General features: G+C 42.3%; 1 protein-coding gene across 10 annotated transcripts in view; it reads right to left on the reverse strand.

Annotated features, from left to right (window-relative positions):
* APBB2 (amyloid beta precursor protein binding family B member 2) overlaps window positions 1-18,170 on the reverse strand; it is a 329,064-nt gene that overhangs the window by 72,169 nt on the left and 238,725 nt on the right. For all 10 annotated transcript variants that reach the window (XM_054029786.1, XM_054029785.1, XM_054029778.1 and 7 more), the window contains 2 exons: window positions 12,488-12,634; window positions 4,330-4,457 (listed from right to left, as the gene is read on the reverse strand). In XM_054029786.1, coding sequence (XP_053885761.1) covers window positions 4,330-4,457; window positions 12,488-12,634 — 275 coding nt within the window. The remainder of the gene's footprint in view (window positions 1-4,329; window positions 4,458-12,487; window positions 12,635-18,170) is intronic.

Consider the following 18,170-nt stretch of genomic DNA (forward strand, 5'->3'; position numbering starts at 1 on the left):
CTTATCACAGAACTGTATTAAAAATAAATTAACTCTAGAGGTCAAGTTAATAGCGTTGCGTATGGAGAGAATTATTAGAGTCTCCCAGAAGACTCTTCTGCCTGAGGTGAGCTAGCAGACATATCCTCAGATTAAACTTTCATCAGCAGATCTCTGTATTTCATCAATCTTTCATTACCGCACAGCTTAGAAAATCACCGGTCAGGTATCATTAGAAAACCTTTCATCTTTCCAACACAAAATCCAACTAAAGTAGTACAAGGAAAATACTGTTAAAAACGAGGACCTGGAGAGAGCAATGACGTTTAAATAGCTCAACATGCAAAAAGTTTGAGTTTCTGTATTGTTCTAAATGATCACTTCCTTTCACAACAAACAGAAGAGAATATGTGTACTATGGATGGCACTACAGGATTTGGAAAGCAAATCATTACTGTGTATTAATATATTATTAACATCCACGTGCAACAAGATTATATCAAAGCATTTCATGCTAGAAGTAATGATTTTACAGACTTCCTTAAAATTAATCCACACAGGACACACAAAAGAGATTATGCATTTGTGTGTCTCCTAATCTCTCTCTCTGATTTCTCTGATGATGGCAGCTTCTCCCTCTACCTGTACGCAAGGTAGACTGACTTCACCCTGTTGAGGACCAAACAGACTACTTGCCAGGATGAGCTCACGCCTGCACTTATCTTTATATACAAAAGGGCAGGGGAGTGACATCCAATTGAATACAGAGATGTATATCCCAGGGACCACAGGTTGCAGTATGTTCCAGTTATATCCAAGTGTCCTGCATCTAACTGTGACCCACACAACAGAGCACTTGACCTCTCTAACTTAGGAGTTCAGCCATAGCTCAAGTTCTCTCTTGTCACAAATGCCCCTTCTCTGGCTACTGAGGCTTGCTCAGCAAACCTTGCATTATTTATGCTGTCCTTCAAAGAACATTCACTGCATGGAGCCTCCATAGCCCCCAAATTCTCATTGTAATTTTAACGATTCATAGCTGTCATTTTGTTCATGTTGCTTTGTTTTGAAAAAATTACCTGCTAATTAACAGCACATACTGTATGAGTTTATTTATAGGCAATGGCTGTATTGTTTGTTCTAGAACCCTCTCTAATCCAATAGATGCATAAAAATTTAAACAAACTTAATTTGAGAAAAATGTAGGTAAGCTCAAGGTCTAAACACCTGAAGGAAGAAGACTTTGTACAGTATTTAAAAAACATGTGGCCTCTTTACCAAGATTCATACAAGGAAAAGAAAAAAACTGAAGGCTCTGGAAGAGAAACTACTTTTGATGAAAAAGCATAGCTCACAGCACAGTAACTCTAAAAGGGACATTTTTGTACGTGACAGCAAATGAGATATTGTGGGCTATTTTTAGTTCCATGTTTATATATTAAAGCTTCAATAATTCTGTTTTCTCCTTGCTGTTATCAACAGCATCCAATCAGAAAAAGTAATTTATTGTGCAAACATTATTATTTATTAATTATAATACAAAACAGCCACATTTCTCTTCTGATGTTAAGGAGAGAAAACTGGTTCGACCATCTCTGACATGGTTTTCTGTATTGCTGATGTCACAAACAAAGTCACTTTTCAGCCATCCGCAGGAGGCAGCATAGACATTACTTTACTTAAAAATTAACTAAGATTTGTATTTCACAGCCCGCATTATCTATGGCAAATAAACATTTCTTATCATGGGTAGATGAGAGTAATGAGGCTTTGTGCAGGAAACTGGGCAGGGCTGGAATTCAGCCCCTGGGCAGGACATGGCATTGCAATGGGCTGGGATTGCAGTTACTGCCCTTATGTGCCTCCTACATGGAGGGTTTTGTGCCTCTCCTCCAGGTCATCCCCAATGAGCCCATCTGCACTGACCTATTTGGATCAGATATGGAGACCACCTGCTCTGCACTTGCATGCTCACTCTTTCTCTCTGTCACCTCTCCCACCCATTAGGTGGCTTACGTGGTACAGTGTGGCTCATGCATGCCTCTCCACCCCTGGAGAAATTTCATCCAGCAGCACGTGAACTTTCTCAACACTGCAGTGAGCAAAATGGGTACAACTGTCTTAAATGATTCCAAATAACTAATTATAACTGCTAGGTGTACTAACGTCATTACATACATCACAAATGTTGGATATTTCTGAAATCTGTTAAATCTCTGACTAGTGGGTATGTAGTATGGTGTATTGGAGTTTAACAATTTGTGGACAAATATCACAACAATATAATGTTATCATCCAGAGAATCTGAAATATTTGAAAAAAAGAGGTAACAGAAAAGCAAATTGTCTTCTCAAATTCTGTAAATAAATCATTTGGGTATGCAGTAAAAGCCTTTCTCTGTCCTTCAGACATTTGTTATAATGTACTTTTACTGTTCAACTGTACCATATCAAAATGTCCCCAAAGATGCTCCATTTTCTAACCAAAGAAAGCTACTAGAAAATCTGACTTGAAGGGAAATGTGAAATGGGTTCATTTTCTCAAGCAAAGGAAGCACTTTAATGTTTTATTCATGAGAAGTTAAAACCTTTTTGCTTCCCAGCATTTCAAATTGGATTTGTCCTTATAAATCTCTCAAAAATCTGAACCAAAGAAACTAAAAATGCAACAAAAAATACCTGTCATTCAGAGGAATGAATGGCTATAGGGAATGATATTGGGTCACAGAAACATTCACTTCATGGTCACTGGTTCAAATATGGACCAGGTCTGTGCTGACCAAAAGTCAAAACCATCCAACTGGCTATTTGGCAGCTTTATGTGAAATGAGCAAGGGGTTTCAGTGATTGAGTTTCGGCATCATAAAAGCCTGAGTGCTACATGTGGCCTTGGCAAGGGTTCCAAAAGAGAGGCCGTGGATGGTGCAGCCTGACCTACTTAGTCACTCTCTTAAAGTGATCCCTTCGGGTCAAGCTTGAAGCACATTGATAGGGCAGATAAGCCTGGGCTTTCATTGCTGCCACCTGACTAGTCAGAAGGCTTCCGTTTTGAGTGTTATCAATCTAGCACCTTTTGAAAGTATTAATTCTAACTCAAGACTTTTCTTTTGCCAAGAAAGACTAACAGACATTTCGCCAACCCTGAAAGCCAACATGCTGATGTGACATGTATTAGAAATGTACAGGTCAAACAGCTTGTTTTACATCTGACGGGGTGCAACAATACAATAGTCAGCAAAAAAACAGCTCAAGAGTTCACTGAGCTACCAGGCACAACCACTCTGATTCCCCTATTATAACTTATTACAAATTCAATTTACTGCCATTCCTTTTGGGAGAGAGAACACAAGCCATTTTAATAGTTATATTCCTGCAACAATGCCACATCAAAAGGAAACATATTTGTGCCAGTGGCAAGGCTGAAAAAACAGAGAGAGCCGAAAGCGGACTGGCTGGGGATGAGCACAAAGTATGAAGCAAAAGATAGCTAAGTCCCTGATTCAGTAAGGCTCTAAGTACATGTTTAAGTCTATCCCACTTCAGAAAAGCACTTGAGCACATGCTTAACTTGACTTCAATGGGAACTAAACACATGTTTAAGTGCATTCCTGACTCAAAGTCTTTAAAAACACCAGCGGGGGAAAACAAGTTCACTTTCTACTTTTATCAACTGTAATGTACCAGGAAGTGGAAACGGAACTATGTAAATACTTTCTTTACTATATATTGGTGAAATGTATACCTTGCAAGATAAATACGCTAAGGACTACATTTGAAAAATTATCCCTTGATTTTGGACATGCAAACAATTATTTCCACATCTAATTCATGTAATTTAGTACTTAACTACCTGATCTGCAAGCATAAATAGGTTTATTCTTTGTGAATATAAAAGTCGCATAAATAACTTTACAGGCCAAGTTGAAGCCCTTTGAATATCTTATCCAAATATCATTTTGCAAAATGTGCTATAAGGAGGTCTGAAAAAGAAAGGGGTGTGTTGTTTTTTTTAAGTAATTTACCTAACAAATATAATGAATATAAAAAGAACAGGAGTACTTGTGGCTCCTTAGCGACTAACAAATTTACTGCCCATGAAAGCGTATGCTCTAATAAATTTGTTAGTCGCTAAGGTGCCACAAGTACTCCTGTTCTTTTTGCGGATACAGACTAACACGGCTGCTACTCTGAAATGAATATAAATACTCCCATAGTTACTGGAATATAATCACACAATAAAATGGCTATTAGTGATGCTTCACTTGGTCAGCATATATACACCCAGCATATATACACATTAGTCGATTTCAACAGCACAAAGCAACAAAGACTTAGGAGATTGTAAACTCACCGTCCATTGTCACGCCCCACTCCCCAGACTCTGATGCTCACAATGGGCTGAGAATGAAGAATGGTGTGATCCATGGGGTCAACCAAATTTAGCATGTCATTCTCCAGTATAAGGTACATGTCTTTTCCCTATAATTCAAAACAAAACAAACATTATAAAATTTATTCTTCATGCAAAGTAAATCAGCTCAAAACTCAAGATGCGTCTGTTTTCTTTATTTGCATTGTTAATATCAGAGTCATTTGATTGACTCAAGGTTTCAATTTATTCTGAGTGCATTTGAAAACAAGCTGACTTCTTGTTTAAAAAGGTCCAAGATAACATTTTACTTTACTTATTTTTTTTAATAAATGAAACTGGAGAAAATAATTGTTTTCAATTTGTAAAATGTAATTGGTTTTATTGGCTCGGTAGAATTAATAACAATCTTAAGGTCACATGACATTCAGATATTCAATACACAAGTTTTTTGGTTATTCGTTTCCCTGAGAAAAAAATTAAACATCATAAAATACAAGACAATTCTTAATATTAAAACCTTAGCAACAAACAACAAAACCAGTAACCTTTTAAGGAGGAGAAACATACTATTTACATCAGATGATATAATGGGCCATGCTTTCTTTTCCTCAGCTTCCATTTCACAGTTAAAAGGACTATTGGAGAGGATGGCATTGAGGCTGAACCCTACCCTCACTGAAGTCAGTGGGAGTTTTGCCACTGACTTCAACGGAGCCAGGATTTCAGATCCTGTCTTAATCCAGGGAGAATTGCAGGGCCCCATGGAAATGATACTGGAGTTACTGTAAGAGAAAATATTGATCAAAAAGGGATGGACTGTGGGGGAGAATTTAGTACGGGAGAATTTGTTTCCCCACTCTTGAGACACCATCCATATGCCTTTCAGAGTGGAAGGAATCTGATCACACACTGACAGAGGATTTAGAAATTACTCTCTTATTTTTGTACATCTCAATGATATGGCAGCCCTTTTTCAGATTGCCACTGCTCAAGTTTTAATAGTGTTTCTAATTCTGTGTCCCTGACTGTCATGCATTTCTTTTGGCTTGGAAGGGACTGTTTATTTTATTTGCTTGTACAATGGAGCTCTTTCTGTAACAGAATGGATTTACACATGGAGGGATGAACAACATCTGGAGGAAAAAAAGGGAAGGCAACGTCTTGCCAGAGAGAGGAGACAGCGGTCTGAAGGAAATGTAAGGAAGGAAATACACACAAAAAGTTATCTCAGGGGAGGAAAAGAAGATGCAGTTGCAATAAACAAATGGTTAATGGGGAATTAATACTAATGAAGTAGCTTATTGCACAAAAGAAATAAGAGTAGAAGAGTAAAAAAGTAAGGAAGGAATAAAGTACAAAAGCAGAGCAAGATGAGTCACTCTCATTTCTAAGGTGGCTGAATAAAAATACAAGAACTATGAAAAAGAAAAAAGGATAAAGAATTTGTTAAGAGACCAAAGACACTGAAAATAGCTCACGAAAGAGAACATTGCTGGGTATTTGACCAATTTTCTATTTACACATTTATTTATGTGGCAATGACCTGGAAGAAATTATTGCAAGAAAGTAAAATTTGCTGATCATAATGCTGGAATTAGGGCAATAAAACTACATTCTAAAGATTTGAACAGGGTTGGAGACCGGGCAGATATGGGACATACTGAACATAAATCAAAAGAAATTATTCTAGCATACACAAGGGATGGCTCAGCACAGGCCAACTGCAATATATTTTGCACAATTTTTGTTTCCTTATTATACAAAGGCTATTATAGTGATGGAGATGGTGTAGCAGCAGACAACCAGAAATTATTTAGGCACTCTGGGAATCTAAATACAAAGAGACAGGATAAACCTGGCCACATTCTGTGTGTCCTCACTGACTGTCAAAGAATTCTGAAGAGACTGCAAAAACCTGCTACAAGCCATGGGGGAGCAGGGAAAGGGGGCGCGGGGGGAAGGCTTCTGACAAACAAAACAACTCAGGGAAATAAAATACAGCAGAACCTCGATTTTAAGAGCACCAGTCTTAAGAATGACCAGTTAAATGGTCCCCATAGGGTGTGTGTGTGTGGGGGGGGGGGGGGGGAGTGTCACATAAATAAATTGATGTTGATGAAGAACAAGTTGACATCCCTTCACATTTGGATACCTTCAATGCATTGGAAACCTCTTTGTAGTGGTATGAAGGACAAGAAAGCAGCGATGTAGTGTACCATTCTGCAATTTACGCACCATACCTACTGTAATTTTGAGATGTTACATTTTATGAAGATTTTGATTTTATGAACTCGTTAATCCCCAATTAGTTCATTGAAATTTTACTATAAAATTAAAGAAGAGTTTGATCCTAGAAGACTGTTGGTGGAAGCTATTTTTAGTGAGATACATTGCTGCAGCAATATAGTTTGTAAGGTAAATAATCTGTACAGTATGTGGCAAAAATGACAACGTAGTATGTGGTGAAGCTGCAAAACAGATTATGTGGTCTTCTTTCATCCCTTTGATTTCACAGAATTGTGGAAATTAGAAATGAGAAAGCATTATTATGTCATCTTGTCTACCTGGAACAATTTATCTCCTCTTTGGGGTGAAATACTTACAGATGGTTCCAATCCTCAACCCCATTTAATAATATTTCAGCCAAACTAGTCCTAAAAACTTAGTCTTAAATCAACTCTTTCAACTTAATTTTTTGCTGTACATATTCTGTATTCCTTCTGATTTCCCTTCAATTTGTTGACATCTTTCTCTCCCTCCTTTAAACATGCTTTCTTCAGCTCCCTCCTTTAAACATGCTTCTTCCATACAACCTATCAGTGATCTGCCAACCAAGAAGTGTTGTTACAAGAATTTCTTCTAAAATAAGTGGGAATCTATTTACTCCTTTGTGTCTGAATTGTATTGCTTGTCTGTTTAGATTGACTCTGTGGGACTACTCATGTGAATAAGGTGAGAAGAATATGGTACTAACTCAGTAATTTGTGACCCAATTTCCTTTAACACCCTCCTCCTGAAAAGATAGATTTTTATGATAATAAGATAAAGTCTTTTACAAAGCACAGCCTATCATAAGACACTTAACAACTTGTCATCCTGATACACACGAAAGTTATTCCATCACTGACTGTATCATGTCAATGCCTACTTGAGACTCGGTTGGTGAAGAGACATTTGGAGCTGTGAAGAGATGTTTAGCTGTGTTCCATACACACATATTTTAAACACATTAAAGTTTTCAATTAGAAAAGATTTTTAACATTCAAAATAACTTAAAACAAATAAATCAACAATCTTTCCAAAACTATAGATTAAGCCACGTTTATTTTAATTTTTGTGTTCTAAATACCTCCATACTCCCAAATTCCATGCTGAAATCTCTGTGCTTCATTCTGATCATAACCAGGGAAGAGAACACAGGCCTTAAGGCCATGACAGTGGCTTGGGATGAAAAAAAATGTTACCTATCTTTCGTAACTGTTGTTCTTTGAGATGTGTTGCTCATGTCCATTCCAGTCCAGGTGTGCGCGTGCCCACATGTGTGGCTGCTGGAGATTTTTGCCTTAGCGGTATCCATAGCGTCAGCTGTGGTGCCTCCTTGAGTGCCGCACTCCTGCATCGGTCTATCAGGCACCACTGGTCCTACGCCCTCTCAGTTCCTTCTTTCTGGCAACTCCGACAGAGGGGCAGGAGGGTGGGTAATAGAATGGACGTGAGCAACACATCTTGAAGAACAACAGTTACGAAACGTTAGGTAACCGTTTTTTTCTTCAAATGCTTGCTCATGTCGATTCCATTCTAGGTGACTCACAAGCAGTATCCATGGAGGTGGGCTTAGAGTTTATGGTTGTGCAGCTTGCAACACTGCTCTGCCAAAGCCAGCATCACCTTGAGCTTGCTCAGTAAGTATATAATGAGATGTGAACGTGCAGAAGGATGACCAGGTAGCGGTCCTACAGCTCTCTTGGATTGCTGCCTGCACCAGGAAGGCCACTGATGATGCTTGCACGCTGGTCGAGTGTGCCGTCACGATTTCCGGCGGAGGCACTTTTGCCAGCTCATAGCAATAGCGGATGCAGGCCATGATCCAGGACGAAATCTTTTGAACAGACACTGGGCAACCTTTCATTCTGTCTGCCACCGCAACAAACAACTACGTTGACTTACAGAATGGCTTTGTTCCATCTATGTAGAAGGCCAGCACCCTTCTGACATCCAGGGTGTGTAGCCTGCATTCCTCATCTGACGTATGAGCCTATGGAAAGAAGACAGGTAAGTATATGTCCTGTCCCGTATGAAACTGGGAAATTATCTTAGGCAGAAACGCTGGGTGCAGTCGCAGCTGGACCTTATCCTTGTAGAAGACCGTATAGGGCAGCTCCCAAGTAAGCGCCCTGATCTCGGACACCCTGTAGACCGACATTATCACAACCAGGAACAGAACCTTCCAGGAGAGAAGCAGGAGAGAGCAGGAAGCCAGAGGCTTGAAGGGAGGCCCCAAGAGCCTTGACAGCATGAGATTCAGGTCCCAGGGAGGGATGGGATCCTGGATGTGTGGGTAGACACACTCCAAACCTTTCAAAAACCAGCCTGTCATGTCGTGAGCAAAGACTGAGCTGCCTTGGAATGGAGGGTGAAAAGCTGAGATAGAGGCCAGGTGGACCTTGATTGATGATCAGGACAAACCTGGGAGTTTGAGGTGCAGCAGATAATCCAGGATCTCCTGCAGCAGGGCCTGCTCAGCTCCAACACGCCGATCTGAGGCCCAGCACGTGAACCTTTTCCACTTGGCCAGGTAAGTCGCTCTGGTGGAGGGTTTCTGCTACCCAACAAGACCTGCTGACCCGGGCCAAGCATTTCTGTTCGTCCACATTCAGTCATGCGGTAGCCAGGCTGTCAAGTGCAGTGCTGCTAGGTTTGGGTGCAGCTGTAGCTCTGGGACAGCAGATCCAGCCTAAGGGGTAGCCGCAGTGGGGCAGCTACTGAATGGTCCAGCAGCATGCTGAACCAGTGCTGGTGAGGCCACGTGGGGGCTATCAGGATAACCTTCGCCTTGTCCTGTTTGATCTTCACTAGGACTCTGTGAATCAACAGCACTGGCAGGAAGGCATACATCAAAGCCCCTGACCATGGGAGGAGAAATGCATCTGATAGGGAACCCCTATCCATCCCCTGGATCGAACAAAATATGTGGCATTTCCTGTTCTGCCTGGACGCGAACAGGTCCACCTGGGGAGTCCGCCACTTCCGGAAGATTGCACTGACCGTCTCTGGGTGGAGAGACCACTCATGGCGAGACAAGAAGGTCCTGCTGAGGCGATCTGCTACCATGTTCTTGGCCCCGGCAGGTGCGCAGCTACCAGATGAATGGCATGCTGCACACAGAAGTCCCAAAGGCGGAGAGTTTCTTGGCAAAGGGCTGACAACCTGGCTCCGCTCTGCCTGTTGTTGTAATACATTGCAGTGGTATTGTCTGTCAGAACCTGCACCACCTTGCCCTTCCCGTGGGGCAGGAAAGCCTGGTAGGCCAAGCAAAGTGCTCTGAGCTCCCTGACATTGATATGGAGGCCCAAGTCCAAAGCATTAGAGACCAGGGTCAGCGACAGGGACAGGTTCGCGAAGGAAACTCCCTCCAACACTGACACGGGTCCCTCCAACCACCAATCCAGGGACGACTGGATGTGATCCGGCATCCTGACTATCTGGTCTAGGTCATGCCTGATGAGGATGTAGACCAATGCCAGCCACACTTGCAGTGGCCCGAGATGGAGGCTGGCATGCCTGACCATGTATGAACATGTGGCCATATGGCCCAACAACCGCAAGCAGGTGTGAGCCGTGGTGAGCGGTGATTCTTTACGTGGGAGAACAGGTCTGACATGGCCTGAAAACGTGCTAGAGGAAGGCAGGCTCTGGCTCGCATGGTGTCGAGAACTGCCCCAATGAACTCTATTCACTGGACCGGCCTCAAGGTGGATTTTTTCTCGTTTATTAACAGGCGCAGGTCGCAGCAGATGGAACGCACCAAATAGAGGCTCTTCTGCTCCTGTTCCTGAGACCTGCCCTTGATGAGTCAGTCGTTGAGATATGGGAAGACCTGGACCCCTCAATGTCTCAGGTAAGCAGCCACTGGCTCCATACTATTTGTGAACACCCTTGTGGCCTATGATAGGCCAAAGGGCAGTGCCATGAATTGAAAATGGCATCCGCCCACTATGAAATGGAGGAAATGTCTGTGATCTTGGAATATGGAAATAAGCGTCCTTCCCCTCCTTCCATTTTAATCACTCATTCCCCAACTACCACCATGGAGCATTCTGGCCTGATGAATAGTGCTCTAGCCCCCTAGCAAACACTTTGTCACCTCAGGTCCCATATTGATGCAATTACAGGACACGTAACTTCTCAAACTTTTGTACTGGTGACCACTTTCATATAGCAGGCCTCTGAGTGCGACCCCCCCCCTTATAAATTAAAAACACTTTTTTATATATTTAACACCATTATAAATTCTGGAGGCAAAGCAGGGTTTGGGGTGGAGGCTAGGGTGACCAGATAGCAACTGTGAAAAAATGGGACGAGGGTGGGAGGTAATAGGCACCTATATAAGAAAAGGTCCCAAAAAACAGGACTGTCCCTTTAAAAATGGGACATCTGGTCACCCTAGTGGAGGCTGACAGCTCGCGATCCCCCATGTAATAACTTCCCGACCCCCAGTTTGAAAACCCCTGTCATAGTCAGCGTATGGAAGACAAAAGGAGAATTCCTTTCAGAAATCAAACATCTTTCTCCCCCCCAAAATGGTACAATCAAACACACACACACACACACGCACGCACGCTCCTGGACAACTCAACTTCCACGCTGCTCTCAACCTTTAATCAGCCCAGAAATGAAGGTCTGCTTGTCTTGTTTCTTAATAAGCAAACACTGGCAGGCAAAGAAACATAAAAAGTCTAAAATCAAAATTTCTGTTTGCACTCTCCATTAACCAAACACTTTTTTTGGGGGTGGGTGGGTAATTTTCTTGTTTTTAAAAACCTCACTCCCAGTAGGTCAGACTCACAGGTGCATCTAAAAGAGTAAGCCTAGAGTGTACATTTACACCCGTTAGGCTCCATCTGGATTTACACAGTTTACAAAGAAGGTCAGTATCATTATCCACATTTTACAGATGGGGAAATTGAGGCACAGAGAGGTGAAATGACTTTCCCAAGATCACCCAAAGGTCAGTGGCAGAACCAGGTCTCCTGAGTCCCAGGCCAGTGCTCTATCCACTAGGCAACACTGCTACAATTACCAGTGTCATTTTCATTCTCTTTACATATCACTTCTGCATTTGGATCAAGGCGCGCAGGAAATCTAAGCTGGTGTAACTCATATGCTAAGGGGCCAGTAGAGAGCAGCATAACAAGAAAAAAAACTTGGAAGAGGGTTTAAGAAAGCCTATGTTAAAATAGATCACCCATAGCCTCTAGGATCTAGAAGCAAAAGACGCACCAAGTTGAAGTTCCTTACATTTCCTTTCCCGTTGTTAAAAGGTGTGAGAATGGAATAGGCACTGAAACAAAGCTCTCTTTAATCAATACAAGGATTTCCACTGATTTCAATGACTTTGGATCTGAGCTTATGACAGTGAGAATATAAAGGAATATTAGAGTAACTTCTACCACCTTACGCATCACCCCTGTATTTGACCCTTATCTTCAGTTTATAGCAGATGTTTTATTAATAAACTGTACAGTATACAGCCATTTAATAATTGTATTATTGGACTTGTCATGCAGCATATCTAACATATGAAGTGGAGACACAACAATTTGATTATGGCCTTTGTGACACCTGCTCTCCTAACCTCCAAGAAACAAAAATCAAGTTCACTCTCAAATTTTCTTCTCCTTTTTGCCAGCAACAGCTGCTGATACAGCAGTCCCAAGCTTGCTCTGCTTCTTTACTTTTTTTTTCATTAAAAAATACATAGAAAATTAGGGTATTTAATTTTTGTTCAATAACATTTAAAACTGGGTGGAAAACTAACATGCTTGTGGGTATTTTTAAAGATATCTTATGGAGTGGGCGGAGTGTATTCAAAGGGGGAAAAAGGGTAATGTAAAGAAAGTTCACACCATACTCTTACCTCTCCCCATATGCCAACTGTGTCTCTGATATCATTTTTACAGTAAGACAGTTGTCTGATGCAATTGTTCACAGCAACACTGCTTTTTCCAGGAGCTAGATCTTCTTCTGCCATTTCTACCCAGCCCAAAGAGCGCACAGCAAAGCACTAAAAAAAAACAAACAAACAAGGAAAGATTTGTATGTAAATCATAACTCTATATACCAACAAAGCAGTATCGATTACTTACAAAAGACTGAAGAAATCTAATGGACAGATTCCCAGTGAAGTCAATGTCAGAACTCCCCCTCTTTTTGAACAGAACAGAATCAGGTCCCCGTATTGCCATAAGATGACACTCATAGCAGATGGGTACATTAAAATGTTTCGTTTGAGAATGTAAAATGAAAATATTTATTGGAAGGAACGAGATAAGATGAATGACATTTCAAAAAAAATGATACTTCTTATACCTCCATGGTGGCAGAATATGACAAAATGCTTTCAAGAATACAGTCACCAAAGGAATGTGTAAGGAATGCTTTAGGCAGTCAGCAGAATATCCTTACACCAGAAAAATAGCAACCACAGCTATGGATAAAGTAAGATGGAGGTCCTAGCTAGTATTTTCAGCCTTGATTCCAAAAAAGCTTTCGGTTTAGGCCTGTTGTGAAATCCACACATGTTATATCTCACTACTGAGTTTTAAACCACAAAACTTAATAAATAATAAATAAATCCTTAATTTATTAAGGATTATCACAATCAGTTTTACAGTAAGTTTAAGTAAGGTAGCAGACAATGGTAAATCCAAAGCATTAACTAAGAAATAAAATACTGTGTAAAGAAACAGGCTTTTAACAGTGACCCTTAAAAAAATATTATAATAGTATAGAGCAGAAGGATGCCAACCAGAGTTCTCAATTGGCAGAACATTGCAAGACTACATCAGTCAGCACGTACGGTGCATTTTGCAAACAAAACAAAAAGGGATACATTGCCTGGAAATATCTATGTTACTGCCACTATGGCAGATTTATAAAAGCCAGTTTTTAATATGGAAAAAACATTCATATTGTGCTGAGGCATTATAGAGAGTGAAAACCTGACCCTATTCAAGTCAATGGGAGTTTTGCCATTTTCTTCAGTGGGGCCAAGATTTCACCCAGAGAGCAGCAAGAGGATTCTGCTGTCAAGTTGAGCCATAATTGCCAATAACAAATCTATAATAGTTTTGTTGCTTCCTTCTGGTAGACATGCTGAACTTCTACTTTATTAAGAGTACCTCCCAGAAACCCCATATTATATAACACACACTATTTTTGAAACATTCAGCATAAATTATATTGTCTATATGGATTAGTAAAATCTATGGCATGGGGTCTTTGAGAACTTAATGAGACATTAAAATCCCTTACGTGCCAATCACAGCTTTGTTTACAGAGGCATAAGCTCCAGCATGTTCCAAAAGCACAGCAGGAAAATTTATAATTAATGTAGTTAAAATCTTGCCTGCATTTAACACCATTTCTCTTTCACCATGTATATCTCTAACTCAAAAGTGGACTAAAGATTAATGTGGGCTATGGCTACACTACGAGGCTTTTAGCGACACGGCTGTGTCTCCTGCCGACAAAAAACTTCCACCCCCCATGAGCTGCAGCACCTCTGTCGGCAGGAGAGCGCTTCTGCCAACTAAACGCTGTTCACACCGACGCTTTTCATCGGTACTTTTGTGTGTGTTTTTTTTGCCGATGAAGTTCCAGTGTAGACAAACCCGTAGAGTAGGCATTGTGTAGAGTCTCGATACATTACCTATTGGCTTCTTTTCAACTTCTTTGGCAGTGACTGTATTTTTTGTTTGGAAATTGTGTGCTGAACCAACTTTCCATTGGTTCAGGAAATCAAATGATGCAATATGTATTAGCATTCAGAAATGTTTTAAATATACAATCCCTAAAAGGCCAAAATCCATTGTTCAGTGCTGCCCCCGTGTGACAAACCGGTTTCATTGTTACCAGCATCTAACCTAAAAAATTTTTAGGAATACAGGCCCCGATCTTGTAAATTACTCTGCAAACCACTGAGGTCATGCTACATTGACTGCAGGGCAGTCCTGTGTAGGATGCAGCCCAGCTGGACCAGGTTGCAGGATTAGGCCTAGAATTACTCTGTTAACATCTGTTTTTGAAATACATTTAACAAATGGGTTTTTAAAACTCTGAAGCAAAAAAAACAAAGAGATAGGTAATTCAAGTACATACAATATGTCTATTTTGGAAAGCTAATGGAGGGCAAGAACATAGAGTAGCACCTAGTGAATTAATTTTATTAATGTTTTAATCTTGGGGTAGGGAAGCACAAGGGGACTAAGTAGTTTTGGAGTGAAGAGTTCTTGTATATTTCAGCAACCCAGCTGAGCCTATTCTCAAAAAAAGGAATCTGAGGCACTGTCTACACTGGCAAGTTTCTGTGTTGTAACTCCCGAAGTGTATACACTGCCAAGCCACTTAGTGCGCAGAAACTGCACAGTTGCAGCACTGTAAAAAAACCATCCCAACGAGAAGCGTACAGATTTCTGCGCCAGGGCTACAGCGCTTCGGTGCCAGTGTAGATATGTGGTTTACAGCGATTACAGCACTGTGACTGGCCACTGGGAGGTGTCCCACAATGCCTGTTCTTGCCTCTCTGGTCATTGGTTTGAACTCTACTGCCCTGCCCTCAGGTGGCCAACTGTCATCCCCACCCCGTAAATTCCTTTGGAATTTTGAAAGTCCCCTTCCTGTTTGCTTGGTAATGCATGCAGTGGTCTCAGCGCATCTTTCCAGGTGGTTATGCTTGTTCCATGCACCAGGTGATTCCCCGCTTAGAGCAATGCTGAGCTGCTGGACCACATCAGCATTTGGGGAGAGAAGTCCAGTCCTAGCTATGCTCCAATCATAAGAATTATGATACCTATGGACAGATTTCACAATGCATGACAGAAAGAGGCTATGACCGGGACACACTGGAGTGCAGGGTCAAAGTGAAGGAAATGTAGAACGCCTACCATTGCTGCATACAGGCGAGCCACATAGGGATCAGGGGGGAAGCCGCAGTCTTGAAGAAGACACTCCCCTGATTCCCTGCTCACCCTCAGCAGCGAGATATCTTCTATAATATGCTGTGGAAAGTGTGGGGACAGGAATGATTATCAGACCCCCATACAGTGCTGTCTCTCCCCAAGAGCCACGTGCCCAGTGTACAGCAGGGTCCGGGAAGAGTGATTTACCATGCCCCTGCGACTACTCACCATTTTGGGGGTCTTGTGGCTCAGGTGTGCTTGCCTGGGATCAGCCAGTTAGTGACAGGTGTGTGAGTACTGGCTGTGTTTTAAAGCACTGAATCAGTGCTGTCTGTGTTGCAAACAATACTGCTTCTGTAAAATGTTGCATTTAAACTTCACAGAGATGACCTTGGGAGCTCAGCCTCCCTCTTTGTTATTGGTGGCTGAACAGCTGTGCAGAATTAGAAAGCAGTCAAGGATAACCAAGGAGGACTTTCTGCATGATGTTATGATGCACTCCGTGACCGAGAAGCAGGAATTGAAGGAGTGGCGGGACAGCAAGAAGAACCACCAAAAGGAGAATGCGGCATGCCAGAATGAAGCCACGGAGCGGCTCTTAAACATTATGGAGCGCCAAGCAGACACACTCCAGGCTACATTAGCTCTACAAACCAAGCAGTTCCGCGCTTTGCCCTCACCTGCAGCCACTATCGCAAAACTCTTTCCCATGTTCCCATAGATACCGCCAACACACTTACTCCTGGCTCCAGTCTATACCCACGGCATTCCGCTCTTCCTCCCTCACAGTCCAGCACTGCAGACGCCAACTACTGCACTCAACACCCATCCCTCTGCAGTTTGGCCCTTCTGAAGTACAATATCCGCTGCATTGTACTCCAAAGGAGAAGGTTGGATATGATCCCTGGACATACACAAATCTTTAGCCATCCCGGGATTCCACCTCCTCCTGGGACCTTCCCTTCCCCCATCCCGCTCACTGCTGATGTTTTTCTTTGTTTGAATCTCTCCTCCTGTTCTTATTTTTTAATAAAAGAATTGTGTTGGTTTGAAAGCAATCTTTATTCTATTAATTAATTGAAAGCAAACAGAGCCCAGCAAAGCAACGAACAATTATGTTAAACCTTCGTATTTCATCATCTGCACCAATCACCTCCTAGCATTACAAGCACTGCAATGATAATTAATGGAGATATCCTATCTCCTAGAACTGGAAGGGACCTTGAAAGGTCATCGAGTCCAGCCCCCTGCCTTCACTAGCAGGACCAAGTACTGATTTTGCCCCAGATCCCTGGGTGGCCCCCTTCAAGGATTGAACTCACAACCCTGGGTTTAGCAGGTCAATACTCAAACCACTGAGCTATCGAGCATAGCAACAAATATTAGTGGATTTCAGCTTCAAATTTCTGCCTCAAGGCATCCCTGGATCCTTATGACTCCGCGCTGTGCCCCTCTAATAGTCCTGGTCCCTGGCTGTTCAAACTCAGCCTCCAGGTGCTGAGTCTCTGCGGTCCAGCCCTGAGTGAAGCTTTCACTCTTCCCTTCACAAATATTATGGAGCATACAGTATGTGGCTATAAGCATAGGAATATTGTCATCGGCCAGGTCCGGTTTCCCATAGAGGTAGCACCAGGGGGCCTTTGAATAGCCAAAAGCACACTCAACAATCATTCTGTACTTGCTCAGCCTGTTGTTGAACTGCTCCTTGCTGCTGACGAATTGCTCTGTGTATGGCTTCATAAGCCATGGCATTAAAGAGTAGGTGGGGGGTCTCCCAGGATCACAATGGGCATTTTTACTTCCCCTACAGCGATCTTCTGGTCTGGGAAGAAAGTCCCTGCTTGCAGCTTCCTGAACAAGCCAGTGTTCCGAAAGATGCATGCGTCGTGCACCTTTCCGGACCAGCCTGCGTTAATGTCTGTGAAATGCCCACAGTGATTCACAAGTGCCCGGAGAACTATTGAGAAATACCCCTTACAATTAATGTACTCGGTGGCTAGGTGGTCTGGTGCCAGAATTGGAATATGCGTGCCATCTATCGCCCCTCCACAGTTAGGGAAGCCCATTTGTGCAATGTCATGCCCAAAGTCACGGTCTTTCAGAGCAGGATGCGATTAATGGCCTTGCACACTTCCATGAAGACGAGTCCAACGGTCAACTTTCCCACTCTGAACTGGTTAACAACCAATTGGTAGCAGTCTGGAATAGCCAGCTTCCACATTGCAATCGCCACATGCTTCTTCAACATCAGAGCAGCTCTCATTCTCGTGTCCTTGTGCCATGGGGCTGGGGAAAGATCATCACATGATCCCATGAATGTGGCTTTCTCATCCGAAAGTTCTGCAGCCACTGCTCATCATCCCAGACGTGCATCACGATGTGATCCCACCACTCAGTGCTTGTTTCCCGAGCCCAAAAGCAGCGTTCCACTGTGGTCAGCACCTCTGTTAATGACATAAGCAATGTCGTAGCAAGATCAATGTCGCACTCCTCTCGCATTTGTAGTTTACAGAATAACTCCAGTGCCTCTCATGATGTGTTGCTCACAGCAAGCAGCATACTGGTCAACAATTTGGTTTGCATTCCTGCAGCCTGAAGAGGCAGGGCGCACAGTACACAAACCTTTGAAGGTTATGGTAT

The sequence above is a fragment of the Malaclemys terrapin genome, chromosome 5 (genome assembly GCF_027887155.1).
Source record: "Malaclemys terrapin pileata isolate rMalTer1 chromosome 5, rMalTer1.hap1, whole genome shotgun sequence".
In the NCBI taxonomy this organism is placed as follows: domain Eukaryota; kingdom Metazoa; phylum Chordata; order Testudines; family Emydidae; genus Malaclemys; species Malaclemys terrapin.